Here is a 26,470-nt window from a genome sequence, read left to right as displayed (position 1 = left end):
CTAGATGTGGCTAGGTGGATAACGTATATAGTTAAACTTATTTGTAAAACTGTCATCTTCTAACACATTTGAGTTGGTGATAGACAATTAGCAATAGCTCGTGTTTAAATAAGGTGCTTAAATAAAAAAACTAAGCTTTTGCCAAACTTTAAAAAAAGCACAAGTTGCAGCTTTTAAAATAGTAAATAAATGGATTAATTTCAAAACAGATGAAAGTCTTTTTATGTTACATGGTAAATTTTAGTTTTTAGAATTTAGAATAGGTTGTTGGGTTTAAAATATCTGAATGATCAAGAATGAGTATATCATCTTTAAAACACATTAATTATTAATTGTGGTGAACCATTATACATTTTTTAAATGAAGCTTATGTTCTTAGTGTTCTCTTCTTTTAATGATGCCAGGGCTAAAAGAACTATAGTGCTTGATGGAGAAGCAAAGGTAGCATAATATGTAGTAGACTTCCAGTTGGTCACATACTCTAGTCAACACTTCTCCCAATATAGTTGCTCATTTCCTCATAAATTATATGTGTATTGTTATCCTGAATCTTCAGGATGGTATATACTTAAGGCAGGATTTTTCAAGAGGAGATATAAATCTGTTTTCAAGCAGCCGTCTTGATAATTTTGAGGTTTTTTGACTGTCTTATCCAATTCTACTGTATTTTTTGTCATTATTATGGGCTAGAAAAGAGCTTAATTAGGAGAAGTATTAGTTTTGCCATTTTTGTGTTGTGCTTGTATTATTAATACATTTTTTTAACCCATGGTTTCTTTGTAGGAATCTTCTGCAGCTTATCCATTTTGTGGGTAAAAACTAAATCACATCCATAATTCCACTGTACTGGGCACACAGACACTGCCATTTATGTCACAGTATACTGAAAAAGAGCCAGCAGGTAAGCAAGGAGTCTCTGTCAGTTCCTCCACATTGAGGACTTCGTATTTCCCTCCAGATTCCTTTAGTACCATAGGTGACACACGATCATGGTCTTTCTTAGAGCCAGTTTCAGTCTATATACTGAATGTGTATAAAGCTTGATTTCTAATTTTTGATTAAAAATTGAGTTTAAGAAAAAATTCTTTTATTTCCTTTCTACACTCCTTTGATATCTATTGTGCTTTCCACTTTGGAAGCTCTTTTTTGGAGGTATTGCTAAGGGTACTTGTTCTAGAGTCAACATTGGGTTACTGGACAAGATCTTAAGTAATTAATCTTAATCCTAATTTTTTGATCTTTAAAACAAAATAACAGTATCTACCTCATAAGGTTTGTTAGGGGATGAAATAACATAATGCAACACTTGGTATTATATGTTATGAATACATGTTTGTTTTCTTTGTGCTTAGAGGCAATTATATTTCTTATTTTAATGCTGTAAAGCAAAAACTAAGTAACTGTTTCATTTATTGGCTATTCTATATACTGTGAGAACGTATTTTGTTTACTGCCTGTACAATATATGTAAAATCCAACTGACTAAGCACATTTATACTATGTGTGTGAGATAATGTCCTACTTCGTAAAAGACACTTCTGTTTGCTACTGTATATCACTCAGGCATCAGAACTTAGTATTCAACTTGTACACATGTTGGTGGCTTTTCTTACCATATGTATACCATTGGTAGTATTTAAAGGTGTTGAAGCATATGTTTGACTTGGCTCATCAGTATTTTCTTTTGGAGAATTTTACCAGACCCTAATCTTTGGGATATATTTTATTTGGTCCAGTTCATTTTTTATGATAGTACAGATACCATTTAAAGAAATTACTTGTTACCTGTGACAGGAATGTATTCACTTTTATATCATATCGTGTGCGAGGAATTCATTCAACAAATACGTATTGAGCACTTGTACATAAGGTACTTAGGTAATTTGGAGGATCATTCTCCAATCCTTGAGGAGCTTTTGCAGTTTAGTAATTTGGCATACGGAAAAAAATTTTGGTAGGTATACAAATCTGAAATACCTTGAAGGAACCAAACTTTTCTTTTTTTTAATTGAAATATAATCAGTTTACAATGTCAATTTCTGGTGTACAGCATAATGCCTCAGTCATACATATACAAACATATATCCATTTTCATATTCTTTTTCATTATAGATTACTACAAGATATTGAGTATAGTTCCCTGTGCTATACAAAAGAAACTTATTTATCTATTTTACATATACTAGCTAACAGGAACCAAACTTTAAATGGTGTTTTAGGGGGTAGAGAGGTAACAGTCATAACATAGTATTTCATGTTTATTTTTATGGTGCAAGTAAGGTGCACTTGATGTTCAGTAGCATATGATTTGGCGAATAGTAACATATATATTGAAACATTACCCCAGATGTCAGAATAAAGGTCATTGCTGTGCCTCTTTTATTTTTAACTCTGTTTCTCAGCAATGGATCAAGAATCCAGCAAGGCTGCCTGGCCCAAACCAGCAGGAGGATATCAGACAATCACAGGCAGGAGATACGGCAGAAGACATGCATATGTCAGTTTTAAACCATGTATGACTAGGCATGAAAGAAGCTTAGGTCGGGCTGGTGATGACTATGAAGTGTTGGAACTAGATGATGTTCCAAAAGAAAATTCCTCAGGTATGCAGCATAGAATTATTTAAAAGCTATTAATAAGCATGTAAGAATTGATCTTATAATACTTGAAATAGTGAGTTGGTTTTATGTGTATCTATGAGTATAAATGCTGTATATTTTCTATCAAGTAATTCTGTTTTTAAATTTTTATTGAATTTGATGTTAATAGTATGTACATTTAAACATAAAAGAAAGTACAATGTGGCTAATCACTAAATTATAACTACATTGTCATGGCAGTGGTTATATTGTCATGTCATATCCTTCAGCCAGAGGATATCTTCCATCTTTCAATCAAAAAACATTTTTTAATGTGAACTGAGTATATTTTTCCCTGCATATTACATTTAAATGTTTCTTGTTTTATGTGTAAAACATAAATTTAACTGGATTAATTTGATTTTTTTAGAATCATTCTATAAAATACAAATGTCAAGTAATGCTTAGCCATTCAATTAAAATTTCTTAATTATTCATTGGTTTGCAAAAGAATTTTACAGATATTCATGAAGTATAACTACATATTTTTGGACTAGAATGTCATCTTCCTCTTGTCCTGAGCAAATTTGATAATTCTGGATTTTTTTTTACTGTTATTTATGTGCAAGAATCTGAATTATTAGCTAAGGTCGTTCTGTTAAAGAAGACTTTTTGTGACATGACAAGACTTCTTTTCAGTTATTTATAATTTATAAATTTTTGTTCCAACGAGTCTGAATGTCTATTTTCTGTTATTACATTGGTGGTGGTAAAAGATAGTCATGTTTAAAGTAATTTATGAAATAAATATGATTTTACTCTTATATCACAATTCTGACACCATGGCAAAGAGAATCAACATACTGACTTTTTTGTAGTTTTTCAGTCATAGCTATAACATAGCTAAGGTTAATTTATTATTATAGATATATTACAGCAATTCATTTTGGGGGTAGAAATCTAATATTATGTATCTATAGACAGATACAATCTTCAAATCTAGTATTATGTATCTATAGACAGATATAATTTTCTGAATTGACATAAAATACAATGGAGTCTCTTTTCTGTTAGATCGGTTGCCTGTTCTTATATTGATTATAAGCACTTTTAAAAAAAATCTGCATGTAGTAAAAGAACTTAAGTTTGAATTGCATACTCCAGCAGCTAGGAGAGCAGATTGGTTACCCTGTGACTTCACTAATGCCTCTCATTGTGTAGTCTCTTAGTAGCCTCTCTTTTAAATATCTTTTATAAAATGTTTTAGGTAGTAGGATTGGGGTGAAAAACGTGCAGAAGACCTACCATAGTATAAATGAATTCATAGGGTAACCAATCTGCCCTCCTAGTGAAGTTAGGGAGCCTAGAAGTACCTCTCAGAGAAACTGACTCACATTCTCAAATAGGTAATAATTGGTATGATTCCTACTTAAGGAGTCATTATTAAACAAAGTGTTATCTAAATTAATACCTCTAAATATGTTTTGTTTTGTTCTCTGTGAAGGTTCCAATCCATTGGATCAAGTTCATTCTTCTTTACCCAGTGGCCCTTTATTTGAAAAAAGTGAAGCAGAAATTCCCATTGGTGATACAGCATTGAATCAAACCATTGAGAGCAGTCCATCCTTTGCTGCAGTACATCATAGCGAGGAAGGCAGGGAGACCTTAGGAAGCAGTACGAATCTTCACAGTCACTCTGAGGGAGAATATACTCCAGGAGCTTGTAATGCTTCAAGTGTCCAAAATGGAATTACATTGGTTCATACTGACTCTTACGATCCAGATGGCAGACATGGAGAGGATAATGACTGTCTTCAGCTCTCTGCAGAAGTTGTGGAAGGTAGTAGATATCAGGAAGCACTGGGCAATACAATATTTGAGTTGGAAAATGGAGAGGTAGAAGCATATACTGGTCTTTCACCACCAGTTCCCTCTTTTAACTGTGAATTAAGAGATCGGTTTGAGGAGTTAGATTCAGCACCTTTAGTGAAAACTTCTACTGGTGATACTGAGTTTGTCAGTCAGAGCAATCAGGAATTTCAGAGGTCCCCTTCTGAAGATGAAGATGTTAGAAAGAAACAACAAAATAATACTAGCCAGGAGAGACAAGGAGAAAATTCAACTGAAGATTCAGCCTGTGCTCCTAGGCATATTTGCAGTGAACAAAATACCAGTGATAGGGACAAAAATCAGGGAAGTTCTCCTGAACAGGTAGTGAGGCCCAAAGTTAGGAAAGTGATAAGTTCAAGCCAGGTGGACCAAGAAACAGGTTTTAATAGGCATGAGGCTAAGCAGAGAAGTGTTCAGAGGTGGAGAGAGGCTTTGGAAGTTGAGGAAAATGGCTCAGATGACCTCTTAATAAAATGTGATGACTATGATGGAGAACATGACTGTATGTTCTTGGATCTGCCTTTCGCAAGAGTTACACAGAGTGAAACAGACAATAACCAGATAACACCAGAAGGTGGAGCCACAGCAGGAAGGCAAGAAGTTGTGGATAACACATTTTGGAATGGCTGTGGAGATTATTACCAACTGTATGACAAAGATGAAGATAGGTAAGTTTCTGTGCAGTGCTTTGTGAGATTGTGTAGTGAGCAAAGTGGTGTATTTCTAGTACCATGATGCTTATGGATGAGCTCTCTGACCATGGTCATGGAATTAGATATTTCAACTTATCAAGTAATCTTTTTAATCAAGTGCTGACCATATATGTAAACTACTGGTTAGATTTTTCACAGCAACTTTCTTTGAGATGTTTTCTGGACTTTACAAAAATTGTAAGTTTAGGTAATGATTATTAATTATTATAAAAAGATAGAGATACTAATATTTCAATTCATGGTTTTTCAGTTAGTCAAATGCAAAGTAAACATTTATTGTATTTTTTAAAAATTTCTGTGTTAAGCCAGTCTGGGTTTAAAAAGTAATTAAGATCACAGAAATTTTTGGTAATATTGCATTAACCTTGCCAATATTTATTAATATTACCTGTTCCTCTATTTTTCCTGTTGCTCTTCCTAACACTTTATTTTTTACTTATTTTTATTTAACACTTAATTTTCATTAACAACTTTATGTGGTACGTACTATTATTTTCCCCATTCACAGATGAAGAAACTGAGGCACAAGAGCATTTACTAGCTTCCTAAGGTCAGAAAGCTAGTAAAAGGTGGAGCTAGAATTTGAATATCTACTTACTGCCTATCTCCAGGCTCTATGTTCTTTACCACTATAATTAACTGTTTTCAAGAGAACATACAACTTCTTTTATAATAAACATTTTGATTCCTCTTACATAGATTCCTTTTTTCCCAAACTGTAGGATAGCAGAAAGAACAGAGAAATGGAGAATGTCTTTGTCCAACTGCTGACTTTTCATTACCCCAGAATCTAGACTTTCACTTATCCTTTTAGTTGTAAGCGTTGCCATGCTCAAATACAGTGCAATTTCAGATTTTATTAACTTATAGAAATAATTTTTATTTTATAACTAAAAAGTACTACAAAGGAAGAAATTTATCCTTTTGAATATGAATGCATTTTATATATTTTACTTTGTATCATAAAATTAATAAAATTTTGATTTTCTTTGAACATATGAATTAAACTTCTATAATATAGTATATAAGTAATCTGTAGAAACAATTGAAATATAATTTCTACTGCTATCTTGAAGTTTGTAAACTTGAAGAGTTCGCAGACAATATGTATGTAACCTACTATTTTTTAAGCTAAGGGTAAAGTGAGCTAAGAACTTTTGCCTGATTTATTTCTATATTTTCAATTTAGGTCCACAGTCTTTTATCCAAAATCCACAAAGTTCTAAAAACAGAAATTGGCAGTAAAACCCGATGAAGGCAGACCTAGATCTAAACTCAAATGAGGGTTTTTTTTCAAGTCTTCATACATTTACTGCAGAAATATGAATGTGTTTGATTTCTGGATGTTGGCTTAGACCCAGTTGCCCACTGGACTGGCAGTTGTGAAGTAATATTCCTAAATCTTGGGGAGGGGAGGACATCTAAATTCCAAAACATATTCAGCTCTAAGATTTTTGGATTGAATTGTGAACCTCTATTACTACTAAAAGCAACAATTTAATAGTCTTGTCTTTTTGAGAGTGTAAGGTGGTTGCATTTTTTACCACATTTTTGCTTTTTTGAAGAAAATAATTTAATTTGACTGTGCCTTCTCCTTTCTAGACACACTAATCAGAAGTAAAGACCTCTTTTGTTTGCTTTTTAAAGCCAGGCCTAATGTCTTCTGTTGATGAAATCTTTATGCTGTTTGCCAACCTCAAGAAAAAGGGTGTTCTTGGCTCTTGGTTTTTAAATTGATTTTTTTGTTGTTGTTAATATTACAAATGTTTGCTTTGCCTAGAACGATTCTGGACTTTTAAGGGTTATAGGGTATTTTCTTAGTATATTTATTTATAATTTCTTTCCTTAAGTGATATGTTAGTATTCTGAACAATGACAGATTTTTCTAGAAACAGAATATACAGATAAGAAAAACACTTATAGTAAATAGATTTTTTTTTCTTTTGACTTTTTAGTAATATATAAACTTACAGAACCTGTAATTAGGGTGTGCTTAAATGATGGAATTAATTTTTGGAGTATTCTTTAAGACACAGTGAAATGCAGAAACACTGTTTTGTTTTTGTTTGTTTTTTAAGGGTCTCATCACAGATTAAGTTTTCAAGGATAATGATTCTACCTAGGATTCCACTTATATTTGCATCTTTAAGCCTTAAAATACGTTTTATTACCTCATTTCAATAGTCTGTACAATCTTGAGAAGTAATTCTATTTCTCTGTTACTGTTTTCAAGTTCCTTTACCCTTACTTACTCTCTGCAAAGGATCACAGTTCCCAGAATGCCTTTTAATATGGTGCCAGATAAAGGTTGAAATTTAGTAGCTGTACGGTAATGTTTAATTTCATTTTGCTACTTGTTTATCTTCCTAATATTTTACTGTAGTCCTGCCCAGTTATGATATTCACAGACTGGAGAAATAGGGAAACGCAGTAACTCTACCGTCAATATCTTGAGAAGGAGAGTCTAGATAACTTCTGCTCTGAGTCTGAGGGTTTTACTGCATTTTCTCTGCTTTGTAAAACTTAAAGATGATATACTTGAAAAGTTTTCTTGTCGTGTTTGTAATTATAATAGCTACAAATAGGACTCTCTTACCAAGAACATAAACTAAAATTTACTGTGACATTTTTAGGTATAGTAATTTTTGGCCACATAAATATGTACTTTATATATTCTTCATAAGTGGAAAATTATTTTAATGAATGCATGACCCACTTCTTTCCTGAAAAATTTTAAATGATCACTTAATCACATCTGAAACATTACACTCTACGGGATAAGCATTGCAGCTGGTAGCATTGCTCTGAGATATTTGACAGGAACTGAGCACCATCTTATTAAATTAGAACAGCAAGGGGAATTTTAATAGGCAGCATATAATTACCAAAGTTGGAATTAGACCAAAGAACTAAGGTTAATACCCTGCTGTTTTGAAATTTACCCTGAGAACTTTAGTAAACTGTTTGAGGACAAGATCATTACTTTAAAAGAACCTTTCAGCAATGCCAGCACATTTTAACCTTGAGCTTAATTGTTCCAAAGAGAGGTCTCCTGACCACTTCTTACAGCACTTGAGATTTCTTTGAGAGGCTCTGTCCCTAGACCTCAACCTTGCTTAAAAGATAAGAAACCTTACCTAAGATAAAGATGTCAGGGCAACTTTTTGTTGTTGATGACTTTGAGAGAATAAAAGTAATATTAATCATTTAGTTGATTTCAGTTTGATATATTCAAATCCTTCCAAGGATCAGATTCTGTTCCAGTTGCTCTGTAAGTACAAATAATAATGATTCTGTTCCAGTTACTCTGTAAATACAAATAATAGCGTTGCCTTGGTGTTCATTGGCCTTGTAAGAAATATGAAATATATGGATAATTATCATGAGGCTAAATTAAGCTCTTTTCCTGTTCTGTATATTAGCTGAAAACCGTGAAGAAAGAGCTCCCCTGATGTCACTGTCTCCCAACAAGTAAAACATACATGAGCAGCCAAACACAGATCTTTAAACACATGCTTTAATATTTTAGCAAAGCTTTTTAATCTTGTTTCCAATTTCATATACATTTAGGAGTAAGTTAGGGATAAATAACTTTGCTCCTTAGGCATGCTAGGGAGTCATAGATTACAGTATTTTGATATTAAGGGAAAAGACCAGAATGTTGTAAAAGGCAGGCACAATTCAGAAAGAACAATCATTTGAGCCTTATTCACTAAATTTAGTATCCTTACAGATTTGAACAACTTCCATTTGTATCACTTTATTATAACATAGTTCAGTGTTATTAGTACTGAAAAGCCCCAAACTGCTTAGATTGTGTTCAGTATACTGTTTTGGAAGGTGCAGAGACGTATATGATGTGTTTTAATATAATTTTCTTCCAGAGTATTTTCAGTAAAATTCAAAAAATATTTTTGATTCACAGCTCGTCAGATAATAAAATTATCTAAAATTTCACTTTTCCCTAGGCTACTATATAGTTGAGTTTTTGTAAATGTGATAAATGCCAAGGAAGACAGACAAACCAGTTCCTTGGGCGATTTAGGGAATAAGAGGTTGCTTTTGGCTGGTTTTACTTCTGTATGTTATTTCTACCTAGGATTTGTATGTAAAACATTTTGTCTAGAAGCCACATATAATTTATGTGAAAAAGGTTTTTCAGTTCACAACTGAATGTGTAAAGAGTGATATTTGAATGCATTATAGTTCTACTTTTGGATATAGCTTTAAATGTTAATGGGAGACAGTACTGATGAAAGTTCATATGAAAGTCACAGTGATACTTTTTTAGTTTTTACTTTGAGACATTTAAAATGTTTAACTCAATGCTTTTATAATCAAGAACAAAGGGTTCACACTATTCCAAGATCATTTTGTGTCCTATTTGTTCTGTTGCTTGTTCTCCTTGAAAGGTTATTTTTTATATCTTTTCTCTTTTTGCTTTTAGTTCTTTACACTCCTGTCACTGTTAGTTGATAACTTTATCTGTGCTTTCCTGGAGATACTGAAATAATGTGACTGCTCTTGTTTTCCTCTCCATTAGCATACATATTAACATACCAACATAAAATCTGTTATCATCTGTTCCTATTTTAAATTTCTTGTTCAATGAAGAGAGGTAAATTTTCTCATTCGGTGGTTATAGTCTGATATCTTGTGTATCTGTTATCTTTACTCCTAGGTTGCGTCTCTAATTTTTCTAAATCCTGGGAGAAACCTTCACTTGATCTTGCTCCCTCCACTAACTACTTGCCTGTTTATATTTTCTCCTTCACTGCTGAATTTTCAGAATAAGTATTCCACACCCCATCCATGCTTCCTTTCCTTCAATATCCACTCTTATTAAATGCCTCAAAATCTAACTCCTTGTATTATATCTATATTCTCTTAAGTTAACAGTGACCTCCCAATTTCCATAACCAATTGACTTTTACTCAGTACCCATTTTCTTTGACTTCAGGGCTTCCATTGAGCTGTTCACCCTTTCTACTCCATAGTTTCTCCATTGACCCCTGTCGATGCTTCTTTGTTCGTCTTCTTTGAGGTCTGCAAACTTTTTTTAAAAAGGTAGATTAGATAGTAAATATTTCAGGCTTTGTGGACCAAAAGGCAAAATGGAGGATATTATTTAGATACTTATATGACCATTTCATAATACAAAAGAAAATCCTTAGCTTCCAGGCCAGTTAGAAACAGACAGGTGGCAAGATTTGGCTCATGGGCCATGGCATGATTTACTGACCTCTGGTATAAAGCTTGCTGACCAGAAGGGTGATACTCAGTAAGACTGAGAATGTCAAGTTGGTTTTCTTTGGGAGAGAAAAGAGGAAAATGGTGGTGTGCTGATAGGAAACCCAACTGAAAAATCTAAGCAGATAGCTTATACAGTGAAAGAAGTAACTACCACCTTTATTAAATTTTTACCAATTTCCAAAAATTGTGTTAAACATTTTATCTGTATTATTCATTTAAACATCACTGTAGACCTGAAAAGTAAATATTAATATCCTCATTTTACAGATCAGGAAAGTTCATTGCCCAGGCTTGTTGTAGTAAGTACTGAGCAAATCCTAACCCAACTCTATCAGACTTGAAAGCTTGCTCTCTACAGCCAAGGTGAAAAAGCAAAGGCTGTTGTATGTTATAGATGGAATTTTCACCTGATGTTAAATATAGTACTTTCTTCAATAAAGAAATTACCTGTGGTAGGTTTTTTGTTTTTCATACTTAAAAATCTTAATCATAGTTGCATCATTTTCTCTGACTAGACCTCTGAGCCAGTTTGGACTTTTAGAGCTACAAATTTGTGGTAGACATTAAGTTTGAAATTTGTCATAGATAAAAATGTGCAGAATGAAATACAGTAGGGAATTATTGATATATGCACTGTTAGAATGTTTTCTATATATTAACTCATTTACTCCTTACATGAACTCAGTGAGCTATTAGATACTGTTATTACAGTCACCTGATATGTGAGACAGTAAAGGCCCGGAACGGTTAAGTAACTGTTTCACAGCCACTGGTGGATTCACATCCAGGCCAGCTATCTCCAGAACCTGTGTTCTCAGCTGCTGTCACCTTAAGACACAGTGTTGATGTACATCCGTAGCAAAAATTGTGACAGCAGTAGGCAAATGGCTTAAGTTTATAAAATACTACTTTAGTGAAGAACTGGAAGATTTTTGGAATAATATTATAAATGTACTGCTGGATATATATTGAAGTGATAGCGATATTCAGAATGTTTTTTAGCTGAGTTGAGGGAGTTGGGATTAAACTTAGGAACACCAATTAATGATTAATTGCCTGGTCTAGGCATGGAGAAAAGCATTTGAACCAAGGGTTTTGTTTGTTTGTTTGTTTTTTGTTTTTATTTTTTTTTAGGGGAAATGGAGAAAAAGTAGCTAGAATATAAGAGCCATTGTACCGAAAAAATGGAAAGTAAGAAAGACTTAAATGTGGAAAGTTTGAAAGGAGTCAGACATGTGGTTTCCTCCTTGAGGGCAGGGTAATATCATCATTAGCAGATAGAAAATGAAGAAAGGGACTTATATGGCAGGTGAATTTTGCTATAAAAATAATTTTAGAAAAGGAGGGTGAAAAATCTAAAAATGTTTGGCCAGCTGTTAGTAATTATGAAAGCTTAGTATGATTGTCAGGTTTGGGATATATGTTTAAAAGTTACCTACTTAGAGGTGAGTGTTTTGTATAATGAGTAGTAGTGATGTAGGCCAGGGATCTGCAGACTTTTTCATAAAGGGCCAGGTAGTAAATATTTTAGGTTTTTGCTGACTAAAAGGCATACTCAAAGATAAACATGTAAAAACTATTTTTAGCTCACATACCTTAAAAAAAAAGGCAGTAAGCCCAGATTTGGCTTTAAGACTGTAGTTTGCCAGTCCACGCATAAGCTTCTTAAATAGTCAGTAGACTGTTGATCATAGACATCCTTTTTATATGGAAATTTGAAGATACTCCATCAGTTATTTCATTAATCCAGAAAAGTTCAGAAGTTTCATATGTTATCTCTCTGGACAGGATCATACTCTGAGTGAAATGTTTAAAGAATGAAGTTTGCTTATAAGTAAGTATGTTAAAATTTGCCACAAATTAATATAGAAATCTCATCCTACTTGTTAAAGACGTACATAATTGGAGTTGATAATTTAGCTATGAATTTGAAACACTTCATAGTCAAGGAAACTTAGCTTAATAAGCTCCATGAAAACGATTTTCTTTGTCAAAACTATATTTTGACGTTAGAAGTTAGAAAATGGTTTATTTGACCTTAGATTATTCTTTGGGTCACAGAAAATTTTACAGAATATAAGCAGTTTTGGCTCATACCCAGTTAAGGAACACCTTTTATTTGCTCTGCCAGGGCTGTATTTTTTTCCTTTTCCAGGATGTTTGTGCCCTGCTGCCCATTGCTTACTGAAAATTGGAAGTTGAAGTTCTACGTCTAACTTCTCAAAGCTCAGATTAGTGCTGCTCTTTGTTAATTGCATTTTGTTCTCTTGTTTTCATCTGCCTATAGAAGGAGAAACTCACTAATTAGTCAAAATGATAATAATATATCATCGCCATAAAGAAAAGAGAATTTCTTAGTAATTATCACTTCCTTTCAAAAACAAATTAAAATCTGTCATTTTTGTATTAAAAGACCATGTACAAAGGTTAATCTTTAATGAAGTTCTTGACCAGAATGGTTGATGTGGTTGGAAAGAGCATTTAAGACTTATTTTCAGCATTAATAAGTAATATTTTAGCTTTTGGTAATGTAAGATGACTAATGCTTTGTGAGTTTTTGATTGTAACTAGATTAACCAAAGTTAAATATGTATAAAACTAATTTTTCTGTTTTTTATTAACCCTTTATCATAGTTTTTCACTCCTTATCTAAATACTCTTCAGTTGAAATTTTTTTGTGTTCACGGTCCTGTCAGAGGACTAAAGTAAAGATTTGTCAGTGCTGCTTTTTATGAATATCAATCTCTCTCCATTGAAAAGTGATTTTTGTAAAAAAGGAAGGGAAAAAGTTACGCTTTTAGAACATGGTAACAATGAAAATTTACTCATAGAGGTTGTGTTATCAGTTGTCAATATGTAATTAGAAAGTTGTTTTGGTTAGGTCAGATGATTAATAAATCTATTATTTATTCCAGATAGCGTTTAATATATGATTACCAAGCAAATTACTTAAAACTTTATTTACAAATATGTCTAAAATATAAAGAACTTGTATCTAAGGACTATGGAATTAGTTTAAAAAAATAATAAATTGATAATTTCATAACTTGCTATATGCTGTATTCATCTGAAAAAATTACATTCTCCTGAGTATTTATTTCTGTATTCATTTTTTAAATATATTAAAAAATGAATTGGCACCTGATGAAGCATGTAGAGCATCAGTAGTTCACTCTCTGCTGCGATGCCTGGTTAACACTCCAAATGATAAATGCACATGTAATGACAGTTTATTTATTTTCTAAATTTGCAGTTCAGAGTGCAGTGATGGAGAATGGTCTGCTTCTTTGCCTCATCGATTTTCTGGTACAGAAAAAGATCAGTCCTCAAGTGATGAAAGCTGGGAGACTCTGCCAGGAAAAGATGAGAATGAACCTGAATTGCAGAGTGACAGCAGTGGTCCTGAAGAGGAAAACCAGGAATTATCTCTTCAGGAAGGGTACGTTACCAGTAAGACTTGTTATTTGTGTCTGTATTGCACAAGAATGTTATACATCACATTCAAATGTTGGGTGTGCTATTAATTGCGTTTACAAGCCCTACGTGAGACCAGTAGACTAGTAGATCCTACTGATTTTTTTTGTTATGCTTTTAGTATTTTACAAAGAACAAATTGAAAATACTGGTAATTACAGTGTCTTCTACTGAGGTAAAGTATGTTTCCACTTTGCTTTATTGAAGAAAACTTGGGCATTTAAAAGATTATTTTGGTTATGTTAGGTATGAGTGAATCAGAGTTGCCAATGCTGTGTACTGCAGATAATGGCAAAGGAGAAGGGACAGCCCTCAGGGAAATCATTGATGTATTCATAAAAATGGAGGCAGTTGCAAAAGCTAAAGTTTTAATATTGCTGCTTATTCATTGGATGATATCTCCAGAAATTAATGTTTGATGATAAATATCTTTGTATTTTCTTAGCTTTAATGGGAATGCTCTAGTGCAGGTGTTGTCAAATTTGTACTGCGAAGAGCCAGATAGTAAATATTTTTGGCTTTGTATGTCAGTCTCTATTGGAGCTACTCAATTCTACTGTTGTAATATAAGAGTACCCATAGACTGTATATAAATGAATGGGTATAGCTATCTTCCAACGAAATTTTATTTACAGAAACAGGTGGTAGGCTGGAAATAACCTGCTGGACACAGTTTACCAACCCTTACTCCACTAATATTTCCCTAGTATGAGTCATTCTGGCTTTTAGGTTGATTTCATACACAGACACTCAAACACACAATTTTTTTTTAAATCACACAAAGGAAATATCCCCTTGTTTGTATTTTATAGATTTTTAGCAAGAATGTTTGTTCAATTTTATTACAGTCTTCTTAGCACCAATAGAAATAGCATAATGATTTTTCACTTTAGATGTAATGATCATGAAGAATTATTCTATTACTAGATTTCCTAGTATTCAGCTACCCTTACTTCTTGTAATAAACCCAATGCGATCACATAGTCATGGTTTATTGTTGTTTTAATGAGCTGCTGGGTTCTATTTGTTAATATTTTACATAGGATTTTTACATTGAGACCTGTCTCTAGTTCTGTCTGGTTGTTGGGGTTTTTTTGTGGTGGGGATATTCATCTTGATAAGTTTGATACTTGCTCTGCTAAAGGAGTATTTTTGTTTTTTTGTATCTTTCGGTGTTTAGATAGCTATTTATTCCTTTAAAGGTTGTTAGTATTTGCTTGTGAAACCTTGTAGGCTTAGTGTTTTCTTTAGTGAGGGAGTGTTTCCTTGATAATTTTCTTTTTTTTCTATGGTAATTGGTTGGCTCTAATTTTTAGTCTTTCATAGGATCTATTTTGATATGTTTTCTCAGGAAAAAAATATTTCAGCTTGGACTAACATTAAAATTTTTACTTCTCAAAAGGTATAAATTTCCAGTTTGAGATTCATTCTGTAATAAAATCTGGGAACAAAACATTAGAAAATCTTTAAAGAAAGAAATTTATAAACATAATTGATTTTGACAGTGATAGGTTGAGGTGGCATTTTTTCCTCTTCCTGATTTTATATTTGATCATCTTTAATCACTATTAGTTAGTTTATAAAGTATTATTAATTTTTTCATATGTAATTTGTGATAGTAACTATACATGCAACAGATATTTACTGAGCATATAGCATATGACAGGTATTGTACTGGATCCTGGGATTATATCAGTGAACAAGAAAATAAGATTCCCTCATGAAGTTTACATTATGTTGGGAGAGGCAGATAATAAAGAAGATACAAACATGGTAAATTACACACTGTGATAATTACTGTGAAGGGAACAAAACACTAGTGCAATAAAGTAACTGACAGGGGCTTACATTAATTAGAGTGGTCAGGGAGAGCTTCTCTTGGGAATTGACTTTTGAGCTGAAATCTAAAAGATGAGGATTAGCAGTTGGTTGAGAGAGAGCTTTGTAGGCAAAGGGGAATGTGAGAGCAGAGGTTTTGAAAAAGAGACTTGACCTGTATGAAGGTGGTGGGGCTGAAGCAGGTGACTGAAAAGAAGCATGATAGGTGAAGCGGCAGGAACCAGACTGTGCAGAACGTAAAGCATCTGGAATTTATTCACAGAGCAGTGAGATTTTAAGAGGAGAATTAACTGATTTGACATACATTTTTAAAACATCATTCTGACAGCTTTGTGGAGATTGAATTGGAAAGGGACTAAAGTAAAAAAGCAAAAAAAGAGGTTGAGGAGTCAGTCACTATGTAATAGGTCCAATTTACAGTAAAACATAACAGTTTTAAACTTGAATGCACCTAATAAAATAAACTCAAAATATATAAATCAAAATTTGACCAAAATAGAGAATATTGATAGATTTTCTGTCATATTAGAAAAATTTTGAATATATCTCTCAGTTACTGATGCAAGGATATAAAAAATTAATTGCAAGTTTGAACAGCTCACTTAAGCATGGTTTAATGAACACTACGTCCTGTAGAATGCAAAAACACAAAAACTGAGCATGTACTGGACTGCAAAGCACAGATTAACACATTTCAAAGAATCAATATCCTGCAAACTATATTGTCTGACCACAGTGCAATTAACTTAGAAATAAATAATAAAAATATATTTTAATACATAAATACATATCTTTATATATAAAAACCCTATGCATTTTAAATTATCCATCCTTCTAAACACTCAGTAGGACAAAGAAGAAATCATACTAGAAATTTAAAATGCTCACAACTCTATGATAATGAAAATACCACAATCAAAGTCTGTGGGATTGCAATGAAATTGGTATTTAAAGGGAAATTTACCTTTATAAATACTTACGTTAGAAAAGAACAAAAGCTGAAAGTGGAGTAGTTGTGCATTTAACTTTAAAAAATAGAATATAAATGTTAGACTAGACAAAGAAAAGAAGGAGATAAGAATTAGAATTAGGAAAGCTAAGAACAAAAATCAAGGAATTAGAAAACAGTTAAAATAGAATCAAAGAAATCAGAAGCTGATACTTTGAAAATATTAAAAAAAAGAAAAAGAGACATTCCACTTGATAGTGAACAAGAAAATAAAGACGACACAAATAAATAATACTGAAATATAAAAGTGGACATAGTTGCAAACACAGTAAAGATTGGATAGACTAAAAAGAGTACCAGTAAATTTAAAAACTCAGAAGAATTTGACAAATAGAATTCACTAAAACTCACTCAAGAAGAATTAGGAAGCCTAATAATACAGTACCTATTACAGATACATAATCAATGGTTTAAAATCTTCCCCTGGAGAAAACAACTGATCCAAATGGTTTTAGAGCTGAATTCTCTTAAACTAAACTCTCACAGATCATACCATGCCACTCCTCAAGAGACTAGAAAAAGAACTGTTTCTTCAAGCCATTCTAATAAGGTCACTATAACCCTAATGCCAAAAGAATATGTGAAGAAAATTATAATCCTATTTCATTCATTAAATTGCACATCAGAATCCTAAAAAGAATTACTGGAAATCTGAATTTGTATGTGTAATTTTTTAACAGATAAAACTCAATTACCAGTCTGAGTTTATTCCATTTATGCAAAGGTAGTTTCACTCAGAATACCTGTAAATCTCATTCACCATGTTAGCAAAATACAGCAGAAAATTCATATGATAGATTCCATTGATACAAGGGAAAAAAATCACTTTATAATGTTCAGCAGTTCTTCATGATAAAAAGTTAGAAACTAAGATTAGAATAGAATTCCCTTGCCTTCATAAAAACTGTCTTTAAAAAAAATACGATAGAAATCATTTTCAATAAAAGAAGCATTAAAAAAAAATTCCCCCTTAAAATCAGGAGCAAGACAAGGGTGCTCTATAGCACCATTTTTGTAGCCATTCTGGGGGAGATCTTAGCATGGCAGTATGGGAGAATAATAGAAGGCAAGAAGATACAAAAGAAGAGACACTGAAAAGGAAAGAAACAAACTATGAAAATACATATATATACTATAAAGTCTTAATGTGCAGAATGTGTAAAGAACTCCTGGAAGTCATTAAGAAAAACTGATAATCTAATTGCAAAATGACTAAAACATTGAGCAGATAATTCACTGAAGAATATTAATGGTGAATAAAAATATCAAAAAATGCTTAGACCATTAGTAATCAGGGGAGTGTACATTAAAATCACAAGGAAGTATCATTTTTTTACCCATCCATTAGATTAACAAATATTAAGAAATTTGACAATGTCAGGTGTTTTGGAGGATATAAATCAGCTCTTACATAGTGCTTGTTGAGGTCTGAAGTAGGTCAAATTCACTGAAATTATGGAATAATTTTAATATTTGCATGGTAAACTACCCAGCTGTTCTACTTTTAGATGTGTACTCTGGAGAAGCTTCCCCATATGGTCTAGGAGTTGGGTTCAGAATTGTTCATTGCATTACTTTTCATGAAATCTATACAACTGGATATTACCCAGTTATTAATTAATAGGAGAAAAATTAGTGGTGTATTCATACATAAAGTATTATACAGGGAATGAGTATGAACCACAGTTATGTGCAAAAACACGGATGAATCTTAAAGATAGAAAGTTGAATGAGAAGAGTCATTCTTGGAGAAATGTGTGTATCTGTTTCATTAAGCTTAAAAACAAGGAGTAGTACGTGTCTTGTTTTAAGCATACAAAACATCTTTCAAAAAGCAGTGGAGAGAGGAGGGTATAGCTCAAGTGGTAGAACACATGCTTAGCATGCAGGAGGTCCTGGGAATTGAACCCAAAATAAATAAATAAATGGATCAAAAATAAATAAATGAACAAATCTAATTACCTCCCCTCTCAAAAAAAAAAAAAAACAATAAAGAGAAAGTATTAAAAAAGAAAAAAAGGCAATGGAATGACAAAAGCGTCAACAAGGTAGTTCTTTTCTCTGAAGGGTCAGGCCAAGGAGATAGGAAAGGTGTAGAATACAAAACATGCTGGTCAGTGGTAATATTCAAATACCTGGCTTGGGTAGTGGGTTTATGAATGTTCGATGTAATACACATTATAACTTAAATAGATTGTGTATATTTTGCATTTGAAAAAAAAGTAATTAAAAAATGAAGGGAATTGAAGTGAGAAGATGGAGACAGTCACCATACAGAGTTCTTTACAAAAGGGAAGGGGCCACAGGTGGATTTTGAGATTTTGGGTATATGTATCTTGAGTTATAAAATGAAAACCAGTTAAATACTATTTAACTAGGAATGTTATTATGCTCTCCAGAGTTTTATAAAATGAATTTCTTATAATAGAGCTATATTATTTTATGAATGCCTCAGCCCTTTAAAATGTTGATATTCACCTGAAGATTTAATATTCTGTGCTGTTAATAGTAGATACGCAAATTGCTATTTATTAGCTAAAGAAAACCAGATTTGTAACACAAAAATAGTTAGTGTTGTCAGAGGTTTTATTTGATTTGTCTGCCTTTCATTTTCTTCATTTCTCAGGAAATTCTGTGATGCATGATTATATAATAGCATATTTTAAAACTTTTTAATGAAAAATTTAAAAAATACTCAATATTAGTTTATTAATATATCTTTATAATTTTAATATTGCTATTTGAATGTCATTAAATTTAGTTTGTTATTGAGGAACAGAGATCGTTAATCATGAAGCATAAATCATAAAGGGAAGCAACAGTCTGTTTACCTGAAGCTTTGAAGAAACAGTGTAGCCTGTAATCAGGAGAGTATGATGCTGGTGGTCTTCTAGGATTTTCACTGGAAGGAGGTTGTGGGGATAGATGAAGGGCCATTTTTGGCTTCCTGTTAATGGCAGCAGCATTCACTTCCTCCAAACTGTGCTGAAGATGCTCAAAGGAAAGGACAGATAGGCAATTTCCTCTCCCAGTTGAAATGCCTGTAGCGTTGGTAGTGGTGGTGGTAGGGCTTCCACATCTTCCATCTACTGGATTATTTTTTTAGAATTGACCATTTGGAGGCATGATTAACTAATACATCTTTTTAAGTCTCATTACTGTGTAACATTGTAATGTCATTTTGTTGACTTTTGAATCATTAAAATGAAGAAAGGTCATTGAAAGTCTAAATTTTTGTGAATGTGTTACATATGGTATGTGTGTGGTATATGTTTGTGTATAGGGAGAGAGAATACAGTATGCTGAAGTATTTTCAAAGCTTTTAAAAGATTTAAACTTACATTATATACTGAGATCCCCATGGAGATATTTGTTTCTCTTGTTAGTTGCACAAAATGAAAGATGTTTTTGACCTTATCATTCAGATCTTTTTTTTTAAGATCAGAATTCCTTTTGCTATACTATGAAGCCAACTCTGGCCCAGAACAGTGCCACTCTTCTAGCCTGATAAATGTCATTTTAAATGGTAGGAATTTTTTGAACTTTATGTAATGTGTTGAAAGAATATGCCACATAGCACTTATTTTCTGTTTCTGTAACTGTGTCGTGAGTCATGAAGACAGAATCAATTGTTTAAGCAAAATATGTAGCCAAGAATTATTTGTATAGTAAAAGAGTATTAATAATGTTATGAATTTTTGATTCCCAATGATTTCTTATTTTAGTTTTCTTCTTTGAATTTAAAAAAACTCACAAATTAGTATTTATTTCTTATACTAAACATTTTTACTGATATATTTGAGTTTTATGTATCTAAGAATAGAGTAAGAGAGTCATTTTGATGGCTATAGAATAGGAAAAAGAAATGTATTTCTTATAGGCATACATTTAAAATAACAGACATTTCCTAGGACTATTCTGGGCTTAATCTCTAAATCATTTGACTTTTAAAAGATTATTTTTCAAGGATTTATTATTACATTTGCAACACAGAGAGAGAGAGTACTTCTTATATGTCAAGCACTTGTTACAGGGTGTAAGGCTACAGTGATGAGAGAACATTGTATGCCCTTGAGAAGTTCCCAGTCTAGGAGGAGACAAGTGAGTCACCAGAATAGCTACGGTACAGTGTGGCGAGTGCTCTCATAAAGGTGTGAAGACAGATCAGCTGCTTAGGCATTTTTAGTTTCATTTTGTGTTTTAAAACCATTTGGGGCTTAATTTTTCATTGTTCCTGGTTATTATGCATGAAAGGAAAACATCCGCTATCTTTGTATTTAAGACATTAAAAATTTAACAAAATAAGCACATGTTGTGCTGATTTTTGTTTTTTTACTACACTAAATCTTGTAAACCTGTTATTCTGAAGTGAAGTTTAGGATCTGAAATTAAAGAAACATTTATGAGTTTAGGTATATAAAGAGATACTGTTTCTATGTGTTTTAAATGTTTCACTTCTCATGTATGGGCATTGTCTAAGTATCTTTCATAAATATTTTCCCCCCAAAGTTAAATTTACACATTAGAATGAATAGAATTCTAATTAAAGCTGTTCTTCAAATTGAAATATGTAAATTGCTATATAACTTTATTTCTTATTTTAAAACCCAAACTAAAATTAAACTTTTCCAAGAATGTACTCTAATATTTAACCTACTCTTGGTATACTAAAAGATATTTTCTGTTAAGATAAATAAGAAAACCCTACCAGTATAATTTTCTTATTTATAATTTCAAAAAGTACTTTTTGTTCAGTCATTGCTGAAATGCCTTTTTTTATGTATTAGAATTATTAATGTTTCTCACTTTGGTCTTTGTGTCCAAATTTTTGGTGTTTTGACTTTTCCAGGAGTATTTTCTTTCATGTGTATGTTGTGAAATTTAACAATCTGTTTATCAGAGGCTTTAAGGCTTTGCATCATGCTTAGAATGATGCTGAGATTTTTACAAAAATTTGTCTCATGATTCTGATACTTTTATTGTTTTAGTGGTGTTGGTACACATGCATGTTTAAAAAGTAGATCTGGAATTTATTCAAGAGTGAGGAATGACATAGAGATTTAACCTTCCCGCCTCCAGATGGATACCCAGTTGTCCCAATATTATTTATTGAGTGATCCTTTTTCCTGTGGTTTAGAAATGCTTCTTTTATCTCTTTCTTATTTTATTTATCGGTGCCATTGGTTTGTCCCTGTTTCTATGAGCTTATTTTAAAGTGGGAGAATGACTTACAGTAAACAAGTAAGAAAATAAGTAAAAATAAGTTCTATAATGAAACTAAGTAAAATAATATGATAGCCACTGACTGATGAGCTACATAAAATGAGTGGTCCAAACAAGCCTCCCTGAAAGAAGTGACATTTACTCTGATCTGAAAAGTGAGGAAGGAGTGGCTGTGCAAAAATCTGGTGAAAGAACATTTCAGGTAGAGGAAATGGCCCCAAGATGGACTGTTCTCCATGTGTTCCAAGAGTAGAAAGAATAGTAGAAGTATAGTAAATGAGAGAAGAGTGGTGAGGACTGTAGGAACAGTTGGAGAAAGAGGGCTGAGGAGAAATCACGTATCATGTAGAGATTTGTAGGCCAGATGCCAGGCTCAGGAGCTTGGATTTTATGTTAACTGAAAGGAAACTACTCAAGAGCAGGGCTTAAAAATTCAGATCGTCTAGGATGAGTTTTTAATTTTTATCCGGCAAAGAAGAGGAAATATAGGAGCACAGATAATATGTATATCAAACAAATAGGTTTTTATGTAATTAGGAACTATTTCTGTAGGTTATGACTGTGTAATGGATTTGCTTCTCTTTTAAATGATTTTACACTTAAAACAGATTTTTAGAGTCATGTTAAGTACCAAGAATTTAGAGCTTAAAAAATAATCTCCTTGCATTAAATAAAACTCTTTAAAGATATGTTTTCAAGTGGTATTTTTTTCTTCTATTAAAATGTTTGTATTAGGGAACAGACATCCTTGGAAGAGGGAGAAATTCCTTGGTTACAGTACAATGAAGTCAATGAAAGCAGCAGTGATGAAGGAAATGAGCCTGCCAATGAATTTGCACAGCCAGAAGCTTTCATGTTGGATGGTAACAATAACCTTGAGGATGACTCCAGCGTGAGTGAAGACTTAGACGTGGACTGGAGGTAGCGCAGTGTTATTAGCATACTTAATTGATCATTGAGTAGAATTTGTTCATGATTCTGAATTATGAAAACTGAATCTCTGATAGCTGATAAAATATTCCAGTTTTCCCATCTGTCAGTCTTCCTCTCCTTCAGAGCTCATATCAGTTGCCACTTCCTGCATGGACTTCCTACTTACTCCAGTCCATGACCTCTTCCTTCTTTGACTGTTAGCTCTCTTGAAGCTCCCCTTACATCCTAGTTATTTATACACTGGGTTTGAGGTTTCTGGCTTTTAAATTTAGCTTTCTATACTAAATGTAGCATTTAGTATAATCCTTAATGAATACTACTTGAAGAATTTTAGAACCTGTGATTGAATCAGAGGAATCATATGACTATAGTTTTCCTTCTCTTCATGCATAATATGGAAAATTTAATTATACCTTCCCAGAGATGTTGAAAGTATTAAATTTACTTTATGCTGACAAAAAAATAGTGAGCTGCAAATAAAAAGAGCATAAATTAAGTACATTTTAGAATATTACAGCTCATGATATAATGGTCAGAATTTAACTGTTTTGGTTTATATAAACAGACATATCTTTCAAGTGTGCAGTAGCCCTTTGGAAGCAGCTAATTATTGAGATACAGAGAGAATATTTGTTCCAGCTGATCCTTTTTTGTTACTTTTTCTGGAAAAAAATACGGCTTGCTTTTATCTCTGCACAGATATGTTTTTAAGAATTTGTCTTGTTTTCCTAGTTAAAATTCCATTACAGAAAATTTTTAAAAATAAGGTAAGAAAAACTCATTTATATCCCCTGATAACTCTAGAACTTACGATTTTAAGGCCTCCTTTGTGTCTTCACTTTCCCTTTCTGTGTGTGTAGCTACTTCTTTCTATTCCCCAAATTGTTCCACACATGAAATTAAGCATCATCATGAAATCCTCTTTACCATTTTCTATTCTCATTACCCTGTTCTCTTGTAATAAAAATTGTAAGTTCAGAGAAGACTTCTATTGACCATTTTGTGGAAGTAGAAGTGGGGTTTCATCACAGCCACAAAAACAGTTTGTAATTCTATCCTAAACATTCCCGTTCTCCAAAACCTGTTTTCTGTCTTCTCAAACATTATGGAAGATCAGTGGCTTCACCTACTCCAGTCTTGCTGATCTTGAAACCCCCTTCTTTTCTTCCCTGTCTTATGTCTGCCCCTTCCCCTCTTACTGAACTCCTGTAAATTCTGATGTCTTCTTTGATAATATTATACAAAGTCACTCCTCACAACAGTGCTAAGCAGATGACAGAATCATCTAGTTAGCATCATCTGTGCGCCTTCAGAGGCAATTATACAGTTTTATGAGAAATTTTGTTCTTTTGCACATTTTCAAATTTGTATATAGTTTTTACAGCTGCATTATATAGATGGTCTTTCATACAGACACACTAAAATTTAATTGATCATTTCCCCATTGAAATAATGCAGTAACCCTGACCCTTCCTTCTGGTAAAAGTTGGTCTGTACTTCAGGGTTTTTTTTTTTTTTTTTTTTTTTGGACAGATAAGTAAGAGGCGACATTACTGAGATGTGTCCCTTTTTTGAGATCTTGGTATATACTTCTAAATAACGTTCAAAAAAGTTTTCAGATAAAAATTTGAAGGAATAATTGAGGTCTTTATTGAATATAAGTTTAACTTAAATTTGAAAACTTTTGTTTTAAATTCTAATTCATTGATGATATTTCTGGATGTGGCTGTTGTGTTAAGATTTTAGAGACATTGCTAATTGTCCCAAAATTTGGGGAGCTTCACAGTAGTTTTATTTTTTTAATATGGAAAGCAATTAAGCACTGATTTTAAGACAAAAATTTTGATGGCTACTGTTTTGAATTTTGTCTCAATAAGGCAATACCTCATTATTTGCTTATGTAATACTCTATTAAATGTATGTGGTAGTAGCTAAAGGTTGATAAGGCAAAAATATGGTTTGGTTTTCATATTAAAATAGCATGTCATTTTGATAACTAAAAGTAAAACCCATGGCAAATGGCAGCAGTTCTTATCTAATGCCAAAATTTGACAAAGTTTTTTTTTCAGTTTTGCTACTTCTTAGAGAAAAAATTAAAGATATTTGGTTTTTTATTTTATCTTAAAGGAAAATGGAAAAAGTCCTCTATCAGAAGTTTTCTTTCTTTCAGTTAAGTCGCAGAAATGTTGTAGAATAACCACAGAATATTTCATGCAGAGATTGGTGTGGTAGGAATTGATATGGAGAAAACATGGATTTTGGATTTAGAAAAATCCCAACGGTGCCATTTATTTATTTGATAACAAGCTTTCTATCGGTTAGAAATTGAGGTTATAATTATTAACCTAATAAGAAATTGGGGTTATAATAATTAACCTAATAAGATTGTGAGAAATTAATGTTTTGTGGACATAACCATGGTTCAGTAATAGAATTTTAACTATTTTGAATTATTTGATTCTTACAGAAGAGTGGCAAGAATAGTACAAAGCAGTCTCATGTATCTTTAACTGAGATTCCCAGAATGTTACCATTTACCGCATTTGTGTTACCATTCTTTCTTTCCTTTCTTTATAGTATTTTTTTTCTGATCTATTTATGAGTAAGTTGCAAACATGATTCCTCTTTACCTATAGATAGCCTAGGACGAATTCCATAAAAACAAGGACATTTTCTTATATAACACAATAAAATTGTCAAAATCAGGAAATTAACACTGACACAGTACTATTATCTAATCTACGACCTATTCAAATGTCTATTGTCCCAGTGACATTAGAGAATTTTTTTTTTTTGGTCCAGTCCAAGACCGCTTATAGCACTACACCTCACTGCTAGATGAAGGGGTTCTAGTATTGCAAGGGAGGTTGAATTCAGTAATCTTAGTTTTAATTCTAATTCTTTTGTATTTCTTGGCAATAGATTTGTAATTTTAATGATGGCGCAAAGGTTGATATCAAAACCATTTTGAACTAGCTGTGTAACTGTGCATGTTTCTGACTGTGATACTCAGTTTGTAGTGAGAATACAGAAGTTACCAGAAGTTTGCTTTTTGGTAGACAAAATAAGCTCAGTTTTGGAGATCTAGGATTTGAGGTGGTAGGAGTTCACTGGGGTAAAGTGCCCCACAGAACACTAAAAATGTAGGTCAAGAGCTCGAGAAGGAGTTTGGAATTAGGTAGAAGTTTAGGAATTATCTGCGGAAAGGATGATTGAAGGAATGGACTTGAGTGTAATTGCCAAGGGAACAAGATTAGAAGAAGACGACTGAGGAGACACTTAGGGTTTCTGAATTTTGAAATACTTAAGTGTTTCTGAGACTAGAGGGAAAGGAGGAATCTGTTTATATATAGGAATGGAGGAAGGAGATTAGGACCAGATTAAGACATAATATTTTTTTCAAGGGCTTGCAATCCTTCAGGAAAAATAATGATAAAAATGAGCAGTTAGGAGGTAAATCTTTTTCAAGCTGAATAATAAGGGAGAAGGCCTAGTTCTTAGAAAAATAGAAGAGAGATTAGTGAGAAAAGCTTGAGAAAATAGAATAATTTTAAGTA

At 32.6% G+C, this 26,470-nt stretch overlaps 1 protein-coding gene across 10 annotated transcripts in view; it reads left to right on the top strand.

The window, feature by feature from the left end:
• PJA2 (praja ring finger ubiquitin ligase 2) overlaps window positions 1–26,470 on the top strand; it is a 266,911-nt gene that overhangs the window by 227,254 nt on the left and 13,187 nt on the right. For all 10 annotated transcript variants that reach the window (XM_031448790.2, XM_031448789.2, XM_064482988.1 and 7 more), the window contains 5 exons: window positions 784–901; window positions 2,403–2,603; window positions 4,084–5,137; window positions 13,689–13,874; window positions 22,716–22,901. In XM_031448790.2, coding sequence (XP_031304650.1) covers window positions 871–901; window positions 2,403–2,603; window positions 4,084–5,137; window positions 13,689–13,874; window positions 22,716–22,901 — 1,658 coding nt within the window. In that variant the 5' untranslated portion in view covers window positions 784–870. The remainder of the gene's footprint in view (window positions 1–783; window positions 902–2,402; window positions 2,604–4,083; window positions 5,138–13,688; window positions 13,875–22,715; window positions 22,902–26,470) is intronic.

Source organism: Camelus dromedarius, chromosome 3 (assembly GCF_036321535.1).
Source record: "Camelus dromedarius isolate mCamDro1 chromosome 3, mCamDro1.pat, whole genome shotgun sequence".
Taxonomy (NCBI): domain Eukaryota; kingdom Metazoa; phylum Chordata; class Mammalia; order Artiodactyla; family Camelidae; genus Camelus; species Camelus dromedarius.
This window is presented reverse-complemented; position numbering and strand designations above follow the sequence as displayed.